The following is a 13,799-nucleotide window of genomic DNA, read 5'->3' as shown; positions in this document are numbered from 1 at the left end:
TCTTTGTTTTTTTAGTCGAAACTACTACCAAAAATCGATTTGAAGCCTCCTCAGTATTCAGTCCTTGATGAGTCTGAATTGCAGTTGCTTGAAAGCTCCTCTGAGGATGAAATCATAGTTGATTCTGATGATGGAGAAGTGGAGAGTGGCTCTGGTCTTAAACCAGATTTGAATGACAGTCCAGGTATGTACAGTTACCAGAAATTGCCTCAGTTTTGCTGCATCTAAAGAAGGATAATACAATTGGCTAAATCCTCCGTGGCACAAACACTCTTAAATTTTAGTATTTTATGATGATATATATAAGTAGGGTAGTGAGAGTACCGAATTTTGAGTTTAGTCAAGCCGAGTAACGAGCACTCGACTCGGCTTGAAAGTTAGGTTAGGTTTGAGCGAGTACACACACTCGGCTCGAGTGCCAATAACACAAGTTTTTTCGAGTGTTTTGAGCTTTTTTAAGCCGGAAACGCCTGAAGAGTCCAACTCCTAAATATTTTAATCATTCCATTATTATTTTTAGTTTCGCCATCATTTTTTTATCTTAAAATCACGTGTTAAAAGTGACATTACTCGAACTTAAGGGTCATTTTTTTAAAGCTCAAACTCGGCTCGAGACAGTGAAAAAATACTCAATCTTGGCTTAAACCCAAAAAACCAGGCTTGTACAACCCTAAATGGAAGACTCCTTCCATGGAAATTCTGGCCCCCAGAGTATTTCATCGCATTTTCGAGTTGCTGATCTTAAAGCAAGACATTTCCAAACTGAAAAAATTTATAATTTTTTGGTTTGCTCCAAGAATTTTCAGAGTTCAAAAAATTTTTGAAAATTCTCCCGATCAACTTTCAAGTAATCATATTTCTGTCAGCATAATAATTTTTTAATGCATTGTTTTGAATATTACTTTGCAGGGGCTTTTACACACAAATGTGTGGACTGTGGGAAAGGCTACAGCACGACATGGTCTCTGAAATTGCATATCCGCCGTGTTCACCTCGTAACCTCCGAGTGAGTATTCTTTTTTATTATTGTCATCTCACAAGAATTAGCATGCCTGTGGACAGAATGAAAAAGAGAAAATTGTGTACTTGTCAGAAGCTAAAAACTCTTATATTTTTTAATTTTTTTTTTTTCAGCATGGAGAGAAATTAGTTTTTTACTAAAAATAATCAAAAACTCTACTAACATCTCTAAAATTAGATTCATGACTTTGGATACATTAGTAAATTTTTATCAGAAAAATCAAGCAGAATTCCAAAATATTAAGCATTTCAAACCGTATAATTACCTAAATTGATGCTTTTCAGGCTTCAGAATCCTTTCTGTGCTGAAATGCATCTGAATTCTAATATTTAACCTATTTTTAAGGGTTAAAATTTTTAATTTTTTGGATCCACTTTTTTTTTTTTAATTTTACCCACCAGCAATTATTTACTTCCTTCTCCTGTTTACTTCAGTCGGTCCTGTTTTATTTTTTGGTTTTCTGTCGTGTAGCTTACATATGAAAAAGCACAACTCCGCTGTGATATCTCTCTCTAGTATTCCAAGTTAATTTCCTGATGAGGAGGCACTTAAAACTATTTACTTGCTTCGTGTGCCAAATGTATAAAACTATTATTATTCATCATGTTAATCAGCTTTAAATATCCTTTTTTTGATCGATTCTCTGTATTTAGAAGAACCTAAACCTTGTTCTTCTTTCAGATATGTATGCCGTCTCTGTAAAGAGAGTTTTCAACACCACCAGACTATGAAATCCCACCTGACCAAGATGCACGGGGACTCTACCGACAAGAACTATACAGTTCTTACAATAGCTGACAAAGCCTCTGCCATTACCCCTGAGTTCTGGGCAAAAAGGTGTGTACCTTTTCTCCATGAATCAATGAGTTCAAGGAAAAAATCCTTGAATTGCTGCAAGCTTGTCAGTCTTAAATCATTACTTGTCTCCAGAAATACCTGGTGCAGCCTGTTTCATCAAAGTGCTCCATTTTTTATGCTTTATTTCAAATGATCATCTAATGCTCCGAAAAAGAAAACGTTTGAAACAGCTGAATAGAACCTTGTGAAAAACTCATACTTCTGAGGCTCTGATAATGCTCTACCCATTAAATTACTGGCTATAATTGTTTAGTGGCATTTTAAGCAATTCCTTCGAAAAAAAATCCCCTACTTGCCAAACTTGTTGAGCACATTACTTAACATATCTGCCACTGTCAGGGTAACAGTAGAGGGTCTCTATTCGACTGTGCCATACCCATTTTTGAGTATTCTGTGCTATCTTCGTTCTGACAATGACAGATCCATAAAGCAATGGAGCAAGAGAGAGAGAGAGAGAGAGAGAGAGAGAGAGAGAGAGAGATAAAAGAGAAATTTTTTTTTAAAAAGTGGACTCTTTCAGTGTTCCCCCTCTAAGAATCACAACTTTTTGGCGCTCGAGTCGAGTTGAATTGAGTAAAGAATCTTTTAAACAATAAACAACAAAAGAAGTATCAGGTGAAAAATAATGGGTCCATTGCACGCAAGAGGTACAGTTAAGGGAATTGATCGTTTACTGATAAAATCGCACAAAAGTCTTGTTGGATACATCATAAAAGTCCAAACGAAGCAAAATCCACTTCTTAGTGCGCTGTCAGCATAGCTGGTAACATGCCTTTTCAAACTTACTGTGTCTGCAGGCAGTTTTTCTTTGTGACCAGCAGTCAAATCTTCCTAGAGAGAGATGCAAGCAAAGCTGACCCACATAAACAAACAATCTAGCTAACTGCAAAAAACTTCCTCTATGCAAGATTTCAATTAATACAATGCGCTTGATTTTTGCAAAACGAAGAAAGAACAAGGAAGCAAACGCTTGAAAATGATTAAAATCATACATCGAAAAAAAGTTGGCAAACTTATTCGTTTCTTCAAGTTGATTTCTTACTCCCCTGTTAGTGCCAACCTGGTTGCAGTGGTCGCTGGTGATTGAGAAAAACTGCCAATGGACGTAGGAAACTTGAAAAAGTGTATCATAAAATACACAGATTGCAAGCAAAGGAGTGGATTGCAGATTCTTTTGTTGCGTCCATCGTATACAATTTTACTTGCAGGAAGTCTAGTCATTTGACTGTATCTCTTGCGTGCAGCAGACCCATTCTTTGTAATAATGAATGTTTTACTTCGTGTATGATTTTATTGAAAATGAATACTTGTCAGTAGAGGAGAATATTTTAACAGAATTATAATCACCAAATGCTAGATATTTCAAGTATAGGTTATAATACATCATATTTTCTCTTGTGTTGCAGGTACAATATTCAGGAAGAACCAGCTAAAAAAGTGCCAAAAAAATTATCAACAACTCTGCAAGATGAGCTCAGGTACAGTTGTTGCCACTGTCCATACAAATCTACAGACCTAGCTGCCATGTACGTTCATTGGAGGCAGAAGCATAAAGATCCGCAACTTCTTACCAACGGCAAAATTAGACCCAGCACAAACCTCCCATTTGGGTATAGAAACATCTCAAAAAAAGTTGATAGTGCTGAAGACAAGGCTTTGTATGAGTGCATCCATTGTGGTTTCCGCAGCTCAATGCAGAAAATTATCCCGCATCATCTAACGCTCCACTCGGCCGAGGAGTTCTTAATAAAGTGCCTCGGGCAGGTCAAGTACAAGTGTGCTGTCTGTCACATGGATTTCCTTTCAATTGATAACTTGAAGCGCCACTTTTCGCAGGCTCATCCAGGCAAAGAAGTGCAGTGTCACTGTTTCTCAAGATCTGACCTTCCAAGTTTTAGGTAAGTTTAAATTTGGAATGATTAGAACTAATTATCATACGTGACCATCTACAGGAAAAGAAATGCTAGCAGACAAAGGCAACCTTTTTAATAAAATAATTTCAGTCAAATTGGGTTGACAAATCAGAATACAAGTTTTTGGCCAAAAATACTCCCCAGTATTCTAAAGAGCAAAGTGTAAGTTTTTTTTATTCATTTTCAAGCTGACAGAAGACGCAAAGTAGCGTTATAATCCCACAACTTTGGTGAACATGGCAACAATCTTCCCAAACATGGTGGCTTGTAACTTTGGCCTGTTCCTTACCAATGCATTTTGGGAAATTATCTGTCAGGCCTAAAAAACAAGGGGAAAAACGCTGAAATTCAAGGGTTTTATCAATCGTAAAGGCAATACGATACAATGCCATGTTACTCTACAATGATGTATATGAGAAGCCCTTGGGTAGTGCCTCTGTCGCACAGCAATGTAATGAAAACTAGCCGTTCACAACACTAGTTACTGTGGTCCGAAAACAAAACAAAAAATGTCATTCTGACAGGCTTGGCAGTGTAAGTGTTAATTCTCAAGTTTATAATTGCTCAACAGTAAACTTCAAATGGCTGTAACTTCAGTTCAGTTTGATTAGTAAGGTGTTTCAGCACCATAGTGATAGGAAAACTGCATAGAATGTTCTCCTCTAATCAGTGCTACAAATGTATCAACTTTTAATGTTTGGGACCAAGATTCTTCCTCAGGAGAGACGGCTGTTTATCTTTTAATTATCAGGCCTCTATCTGTTATTTAATTTATCTTTTAGTGAAAATTGGCTGCACAACGAGGAACTCTTGATGGCCTAGATTGTTATCATAATTTCTTGTTCATAGAGCACTTTCTAAGACTGGGTGTGTTTTGAATTTTTGAAAGAGGAAATTAATGAGCATGGGTCCTTTTAATGAGAGGACCAATTACTATTTCCATTATTCACTGCACTATGAAATAAGAATTTTGCTTTTTTATTTGGCAAAAAGTCCACAGCTTAATGTGGTGCAATGCTTTATTGACACTGATCGAAAGTCATCTATTCGTCTGGTCTCTAAGCCACCGTTTTAACACAATTTGTGGTTGAAGTTTCCATATTTGGTTAAAAAATGAAAGCTGCAAGGCGATAAAGAGTCATAGAAGTCCCTCTTCCTCTCTGCATGTGAGAACAAGCCGTTCGTCAACAAGGAGAAACCCAGGGCGTATCTGTCTTCTTATATATCTCTTTAGACCATCTTCATGTAGGTTAATGAAAGTGCCAGCGCGCCTTCTGTTCAAGCAACTGATTTGGATGGTGAAACAATAAGGCGTGCGGAATCCGAGATGGAACTGCTGCTCGGCAGTAGTGGACTCTGATCACAGCATACCAGAACAGGCTGAGTTTTCTCTTTTTCACAGTCAGCCTGTTTGCGAGTGCTGAAAGGAAAAGGAATCTTAGGACTCTGTATTGCTGTGTTGCCTGCTACTGCGGATTATGCGAAAACGGTGGCTGGTAGAAACTTGGCGCAAAGATGACCCTTGATCAGCATCAATATAAATGAATTTAATGTGATCAAAATATCAAAGTGGGCATACATTCCCTTTTAGGGTTTGTGGAATCCTCTCTCCACACATTGTGAGGGTTGAGGAGAGCTGAAGAACCTATTTTCTAAAATACGATGAATCTAGGTATCATTCTATAAATTAAAACAAATGTTATTCAACAATCATTCTTTATTTCAATATGTTTCAATTATCATTATTTAATAATAATACGTTCAATAATAATTTATTTCATTATGTATTTTTTGCTTTTTGATTTATAGCAGGCTTGATGATGGAAAGAAGAGCGTTAATTTTCTGGCACATTGTAACAAGCCTGGCAAGTTGATTTTCTTTGGCTGCCCGGTTTGTCGCTTTTTCTCAGACGACCCCAAGAAAATGCTCTTCCACCTGCGGAAACACATTGATGTGTACTTTTGCAAAGGTTGCAAGAAGAGTTTTCCAGATGTACACGAAGCAAATTACCATTGTCATTACCAGTGCACCAAGTCTCTCAGAGTCAAGAGTGTTAAAAAGTCTCGGCTCTCAAGAAGACAATGGGAAGAATTGAAGGGATCCGTTAAATGTTATGAAAGGTCAATAACAGCATATCATCTCTCCAAAAAGTACTTACCTGTTGAAATGCCCCAAAAGAAAAAGAAACATCGATCTAAAGGAATCCCTCAAAAGTCAGATGTGAAGCGAATGAAGCTCTCGCACTGTGCTAAGAAGTCCACGGCCAGCATCGGCATGCCTGCAGCCTCAACGAACACCTCAGGCGTGAGGGTAAGTCAGACTGCACGAAAATCAACAGGTCCTCGAACCACCTACGATAATTCAATGGTCCCTTTCTCTTTCTATGGCAGGAAGCCGGACCTCGTGGATTTCAATCAGGTCAATATATCTTTCCAATTCGGAGGCTCTCAAATGCTAAGACCTGTTAGTGTACTGTGCGATTTATTAAAAATAAATTTAAATCCTATCGTAAGAGTTCTAGACTACAGGAAAATAAGGCTAAAGAGAAAGAAAAACCCTGAGCTTGTTGAAATTAATGACTGACAAAAACAGATGCAGTCTTGTGTGAGAACTCAATCACTTTGACCAGGTAGTAGTACCAAATAAATTACCGCATGTTTTTGAAGTATCTCCTGCTTTTGTTGTTCTCATTAACTTTTTTTCTGAGCTTCCCAAAAATTAAGATGAGTCTCTCAAAATAATGAGGAAGTTTTGTTCACCCCACTTGTCCATTTTTGCTGAATTTTATTAGAAATCGTACTGCTTCCGAAAGAAAACTAAGACATTTTGTCGGAAACTATTTCATACTGAATCTGTGTAATTTTTGCAATGTTCTTTGTCATTACTTGTAAGATAGATCATTACCACCACAGCTTTTGATATAAACATTGTTTTCCTTTCAATCAAAGTTGAACAAGATGATATTTTTGGGTTTTTAAGTCGAGTTTTATAGTTGTCAAAAAAAAAAAAAAAAAAAAAAACTTACCTTATAAAACTTTACCTACTGTCAATGACCCAGAATTATTTTATTATTTCAAATTTAACTTTACCTGCTGCTTTCATCCTTTCATTGTAAATTGAATGTGCCAGTGAAGTTTCTATTTTAGTTTATTAAAAATTTTCTCCTTCCTGATAAAATTACTCATCAACAAGACTTTGAAATCTGAAATTCAGTATTTATTACTTAAAACTCACATGGAAGGTTTTTTTTCTATCTTAACTTTTATTATTACTTCTGTTATTTTATTTTTTTATGTGGTAATTAATTAGTTTTTAACAGAAAGGTTTTAATTACTTTATGTCATGTTAGCAGCAGATTGTTCGTTCAATTGGACAACTCATCGAGTTCAAAATAATCTAGCTCTAATATGTAGTTTCCCCCCCTTTTCATTACCCTCATCATTTACTATTGCCATCCTTATCATTATGTGTACTTACTTAATTCTCTTTCTAAGAATCTTGTTTTTTCAAAGCACAATTTTGCTTGCTGCCTGCATTTAATCGTTTTTATAGAATACATTGTTCAAATTCAAATTACTGGTCAGTTGAAAGAACACGAATGAATCATTAAAATATTAAAAAATGAGTGTGAAAAAGTGTACTTTTATGCAGTTCATTGCCTTCAAATCATTTAAACAATGAATACAATTCAATACAATGCAATAAACGCAATATCAATTGCTTCAAAAGTTACCTGTATCAGATAGGGAAGGAAGATAAAGGAAAAAATACTCTAAGGATTGCGACTTCGGTTAATACAGCAAGCAGAATTACATAAAAAACGCTTGTTGTTGATTATTTGGAAAAAAAGCTATTCATTGAGAAATTATGCTGAGTTATAAATGAATCACATGCAATCATTTGCAACAGCGTAGATACCTTTCCGTTCTATCTTTTTTTAGTTAAAAATTGTCCCTTACATTTTAAAATTTTTTGTTCTTTTTGTATAAATTTTTTTAAAAGAAAATTTCTGAATTCAAGTTTCTCTGATCAATTTTGAAAAGTTTCAAATTTTAGGAGGAAGAAATTAAGTAAGCCCTCAAATCGATTCAGCTATTGTTGAAGGGCTCAAAAGAATTAAAGTAAACTTGAAATTTTTTCTTAACGGCCGCAGATTTTTAAATATTTTGCATAAGACTGAAAAAAATGTCCTTTTTTAGAGTTCAATTTTCAGTTATTGAGTGAATGAACGAATTTTCTCCAAACCTCATTGCCTACCTTTCCGAAGGTATAAGAGAGTTAGAACGTGAGAAAATTATGAATGAAAGTTTGTCTCTTTGCGTATATGCTTACACAAACAGTTTGAAGGTCTGTGGAAATCACAGATCTCAATCAATAGGACTTTTCAGCCGTAATCTCAATATCAGTTATAATCTTGTCAGGATAGTCTGTCAGATTAATTCTTATGATGGGTCAATCTCCTCACTAAAGACATGCTTTCTCTCGAAGAATCAGCCTAATACTCATGTGATGCAAAATATAATTTCTTGTGAAATAATATGCTTTACATAAAGTTTACAGTAGACTTTTCAAGGTTTCTGTTCGAAGTCCATATACCTAATCTGAACCTATTTTTGAGTATCCAAGTTATCTCATGGGAGCAAATGTTGCATGTTTGCTTTGTATACCATTTTTTTTATGGTGTGTCAGTTACTTTGCTCAAGTTGCCAAGGAATGTAGAAGATTCCACTATTTTGTTTATTGATATTGAATCTTAGAGAGCTGTATGAGTACCTTCTTCAGAAGTGATTTTTGTGAACTTGTATCATTTTCTGTAAATAGGAAAGTTCTCTGATGCAGAGGTATCTGTTAATTTGTTAAAAGTGAACTTTTTTTAGTTATACGGTTCAAAACCACTCTGAATAGATGATACTTACGTACTTGTATATTTTTATACATAGCTTTTATCTGTTTCCTATCGCAATGTGATTTATAAAGCGCCATCATATTTGTTATTTTAAAATTGCCACAATTTTTTTTCATCTCAAGGTTGTAAATTTTGTGCTTTAATTATCATTTATGATTTGAAAAAATTGTCTTCAAATTTAAGGAACAGTTTTTGTTCAAGGCAGAAGTCGTAGCAAAGCTTGGGTCATTATCTTCGTATTTGTAAAATCTTATATACGAATGTTTTTATATCAGGCCTTTTTGCCATTGATGCTGTTGCTCCATCTTTTCTTATCACCATGGAATTATTGATTTTCATCTCTAGGATGAGGAAGGCTAAGCTTTTTAATGTTGCCTTCTTGTTTACTTGTGTCTAATTGTAAGATTAATGTGCTAGTGTACCCACCCCTTTGACTTCATCCTTTTCAGCTCAAATTGTTTTTGAATACCTAGCAATGGCTTTTAAAGTTCCCTTTTCCCTGCAACTTTCTTCGAATGGCAGAATATCAATAGAAAGGAATATCAAGTTAAGATCTATTGAAGATTGCGTGCTGAGAATGGCTTTACAATCAACACTCATTTCAGTCATTGCTCTCGAAGTAGGAGTGCACTGAGAGCACTCATAGCTCACATTATCATTCCATTTATTTAAATGTGGTCAGCTGCAAATGAGCACCCAGCATGTCTCAGGGAAGCTGGGTCAAATTTTTTCAATAACGTATGTGAAGTTATTGAATGCTTTTATTCATCAATCATGCTAGTTTAATAACCTCTTCTTAACTTCCTCAGATTTTCATTGCAGCTTTGCTTTCTCATTCATTCTGTCATATCAAGTGTTTTATCTCTCCGGCGATAATCAGCACCAGTTTAGCCAACTCTCATTGACTTTGAAAAGAATCAAAGAGTAATTTTGCTCCCACCTCAGAGATTAGATCCGACAACTGTTTTTAACCAATTAAAATTGTTTGGTGAACCGATTGTCATTTCTGATTACCTTGTAATTTGAGCAGCTGAACACACCTCTGCCGTTGATTTTCCATTCAGTTAGCCTCTGTTAATGTATATCAAGAAGTTATTCTCCACATCATCTTTGTGAAGTATGGAGAGCAAAGATTGCCTGTTCAAAATCGAATTGTTTGAACTTCAAATGGAAAAATATGCGTAAAATACTTCGGGTTTAATTTGATAGTTAATTACCTGTTACTACATGGCTAACTAATATTGTGTCTTTGTAGCTAATGTTCCTTAAATATTTGTAAGTGATTGTAAATAAGTTTTGTAAGTAAAATTCTCGCGAATTTCTCTTCGCATATTCCTTTTTTCCTAGCATTTATGGAAATAGCAGATGACTTTCTGTTAAAAAGAAGCTGTAAATACCGTTTAATTTTTTTATGTTACGATGTATGTTCTTTCTTTTTCAATAAAATGTGACATAATTTACTTTTTTACACTGAAGTGTTCACTTTCATTTCCTCACTTCTTTGAGCTTGATTCATCACTCACAAGAACTTAAAAAAAGAACATTCTTAGACTGAGTGTTAGTGCTTACCTACACAAGTACAGAATTGTTTTTTGATATCAATTATAAGATGTTACATGCAGATGCAAATTATTAAGAAATAAATTTCATATTATGCAGGAAAAGACCCAGCAGCCCTACTGTATGAACACATTTTCAAAATTTAGTGTTCTCATATTCGACCAATCTAATTGGAATGAACTGGATGATGTAGCTTAAATGGCAAAATTCCTTGCAGTTGCATCATAAATTCGAAGTTGTGAGGGTCCAACTTATGCACAAAAACGTAAAAAACACAAACGCAAAACACAAAAACGTATCTCGGTTTGCGACGTCGCAGACTTCCTGTCATACTTTATTTTTTAAATGAAAAACTACTTAACGTTCAGTCTTGAAAATTTCTGTGATTTTTCCTCTTCGTGCGGAGAAAATTCTGTGAAAATTTCAAGGAATGATATTTATTTGGTCTACTTCCAAAAATAAAATGTGAGCGTAGATTTTTAAACACCGCAAACGAGATACCGACGGTGAAACTACCAAACCACGTATCTCGTTTGCGGTGTTTAAAAATCCACGCTCACATTTTATTTTTTTGAAGTAGACCAAATCAATATCATTCCTTGAAATTTTCACGGAATTTTCTCCGCACAAAGAGGAAAAATCACAGAGATTTTCAAGACTAGATGTTAAGTAGTTTTTCATTTAAAAAGTAAAGTATGACAGGAAATCTGCGACGTCGCAAACCGAGATACGTGGTTTGGTTGTTTCACCGTCGATACGTGGTTTGGTAGTTTCACCGTCGATATATGACTATCGCCTATAATCGAAATCTGCGTCGAATAAACGAAGAAAAAAATCATAGTCTGCTTTATTTACAAACTTATTTTGTGCGTGCCTGCGTCGCGTACTGCGCATGCGCTATGAGCCCTATGCAGTTCACACAGAGGCACACAGAGAGTTCATTAGTGGCAGTTCATGAATGAGCCATTCAAAACAGAACAGACCATTGAGAAACCGAGGATTCGTCATCGCACGCACAGTAGTGCTATGCAAGAGGCGTAGCTAGGGGGGGCCTGCCCCCCAGAAATCTCGTGCCCCCCCCCCCCCCCCAGAAAAACGGGATCCTCCATTCCTCACCCACCCCCCGCTCTGTTCACCACGAGAGGTGGTCCCGTGCCCCCCCCCCCCCCCCCCAGAAAAATTTCCTAGCCACGCCCCTGTGCGTAGTAGGTATTTATTAAGTGTTGCCAGATCGATTGAGCAATGGATATGTTGCATGTGTGAGGAATTTGCGATTTGACTGTTGATTCTTATGTAAAAGTTCGCGAGAAACACGATGGTGCCACTGGTTTGCCACTGGTTTTCTCTGAAATCAACTCCCAAGCTCAAAAAAAGCTCTCAAGTTGAGGCCAAAATGGAGAGAATATCCCACGCTGAGAGTCCACCTCTACATCATGACAAACTCTCCATGCAAAGATACGGAGCAAATACCTACATTGACAGGGATGCCACTTTATTTGGGAACTTTAAGACTGAAAACACGGCATCCCTGCTAATATATTCGCTCCCTATCTTCGGCATGGAGAGTTCGTCTTGATGTGGAGGTGGACTCAGGCCCGGACTTAGGGCGTGTGCAGGGCGTGCGGCGCACACGGGCGCCAGCCTTTGGGGGGCGCCACGAAAGAAGAAGAGAGGGAAAAAAGGGGGGGAAAAGGAAAAGGAAAAAAAGGGAAGAAAGGACAAGGGGAAAAAAGGAAAAGGAAACAAGGTTGGGCAGTGAAAGCAAGGAAGAAGGGGGGAAATGGAAGGAAAAAGGAGGCAAGAAAAGTGAAAAGAGAGTCCGCGAGAAAGGGGGGGGGGCATAAAAAACATAGACAAAATATAAAGAGAATTACCGTCTAAAGGTACATTTTCAGGACAAAAACTCCACCTGGTCCATAGACGGTCAGGCGCCCCTTGACCCTAAATTTGCGGCTGTACAGAAATACAAGAGTAGGCATGTAGTACCTAAGGGGGCGCCATAAATCCATCGAACAGGAGCCGACATAGCATTTTAGGCCACGTCCGCCATCTTGGATTTGAGAATTTTTAAACATAGTAAAAATTCGAGTTTCCGGTCGAAAAATACCCTCAGACACCGAGTTTCAAAAAAATCCATCGAACAGGAGCCGACATAGCGTTTTAGGCCACGTCCGCCATCTTGGATTTGAGAATTTTCAAAAATCGACTAAAAATTCGAGTTTCCCGTCGAAAAGTACCCCTGCTCCTGCGGTTCACAAAGCTCTAACGAACAGAAACGGAGGCCAGAACTGGGGCTCATTTTAGCCCACGTCCGCCATCTTGAATTTGAGAATTTTAAAAAATGGACTAAAAATTCGAGTTTCCCGTCGAAAAATACCTCCTGACACCGAATTTCAGAAAATCCATCGAACAGGGGCCGAGATAGCATTTTAAGCCATTTCGGATTTTCGAATTTTGAATTTTTTGAATTTTGACAGATTTTGATTTAAAACGCGTGATACCCAAAATCGAAGCTCAGATTCGGATTCCTCGTAAAAAGTCGATGCGATTACATGTATCATACCCTGACACCGAATTTCAGGAGATTTCACCGAACAGGAGCCGAGATGGCATTTTAAGCCACTTCAGTCATTTCGGATTTTTGAAGTTGAACAATTTTACTTAAAACGCGTGATACCCAAAATCGAAGTTCAGATTCGGATTCCTCGTAAAAAATCGATGCGATTTCATGTATCATACCCTGACACCGAATTTCAGGAAAATCCATCGAACAGGAGCCGAGATGGCATTTTAAGCCACGTCAGTCATTTCAGATTTTCGAATTTGGAAAATTTGACTTAAAACGCGTGATACCCAAAATCGAAGTTCAGATTCGGATTCCTCGTTAAAAATTGATACAATTTCATGTATCATACCCGAGCATAGCGTGAAGGAAAAAGACGTAACGTAGACATACTGATTCGAGCATATGAATCCAACGTGGCAACATGGGTAGTGCTCAGTGGGTCAGCGGAGGAGGAAGAATAAGAATTTATCGTGAGGAATTCCTCGGGACGAAACCGATTGCTAAGCGCCGGCCGGCGCCTCCCTGTTCGGTTGCATCTCGGGCGACCGGCAAGGCGCGGCGGCGTAGTTCAAACGGGTAGTACGACAGAATCTATACGCGTCGTTAAACCTTTTTCCTTCACGCTATTTTAACATATGATACATGAAATCCCATCAATTTTTCACGAGGAATCCGAATCTGAGCTTAGATTTTGGATATTAGGTACGCGTTTTAATCTATTTAAAATCGTAAGAGAATTTACAGAATTGTCCTTGAAAATTGATCACACATTAGTGTTTTTTTACGTCATTAAACCTCTTTCCTTCACGCTATTCTAACATATGATGCATAAAATCTCATCAGTTTTTCACGAGGAATCCGAATCTGAGCTTAGATTTTGGATATTACGTGTTTTAATCTATTTAAAACCGTAGGAGAAATTACAGAATTGTCCTTGAAAATTGATCACACATTAGTGATTTTTTACCCCGTTT

At 37.1% G+C, this 13,799-nt stretch overlaps 1 protein-coding gene across 4 annotated transcripts in view; it reads left to right on the top strand.

Moving 5' to 3' along the window:
• LOC109034302 (uncharacterized) overlaps nucleotides 1-10,174 on the top strand; it is a 61,911-nt gene extending 51,737 nt beyond the window's left edge. For all 4 annotated transcript variants that reach the window (XM_019047355.2, XM_072299425.1, XM_072299426.1 and 1 more), the window contains exons 24-28: nucleotides 16-184; nucleotides 910-1,006; nucleotides 1,703-1,858; nucleotides 3,286-3,777; nucleotides 5,602-10,174. In XM_019047355.2, coding sequence (XP_018902900.2) covers nucleotides 16-184; nucleotides 910-1,006; nucleotides 1,703-1,858; nucleotides 3,286-3,777; nucleotides 5,602-6,376 — 1,689 coding nt within the window. In that variant the 3' untranslated portion in view covers nucleotides 6,377-10,174. The remainder of the gene's footprint in view (nucleotides 1-15; nucleotides 185-909; nucleotides 1,007-1,702; nucleotides 1,859-3,285; nucleotides 3,778-5,601) is intronic.
• The last annotated feature ends 3,625 nt before the right edge of the window (nucleotides 10,175-13,799 follow it).

Source organism: Bemisia tabaci, chromosome 4 (assembly GCF_918797505.1).
Source record: "Bemisia tabaci chromosome 4, PGI_BMITA_v3".
In the NCBI taxonomy this organism is placed as follows: Eukaryota; Metazoa; Arthropoda; class Insecta; order Hemiptera; family Aleyrodidae; genus Bemisia; species Bemisia tabaci.
Note: the sequence above shows the minus strand (reverse complement) of the source record. Positions and strands in the feature narration are given on the sequence as shown.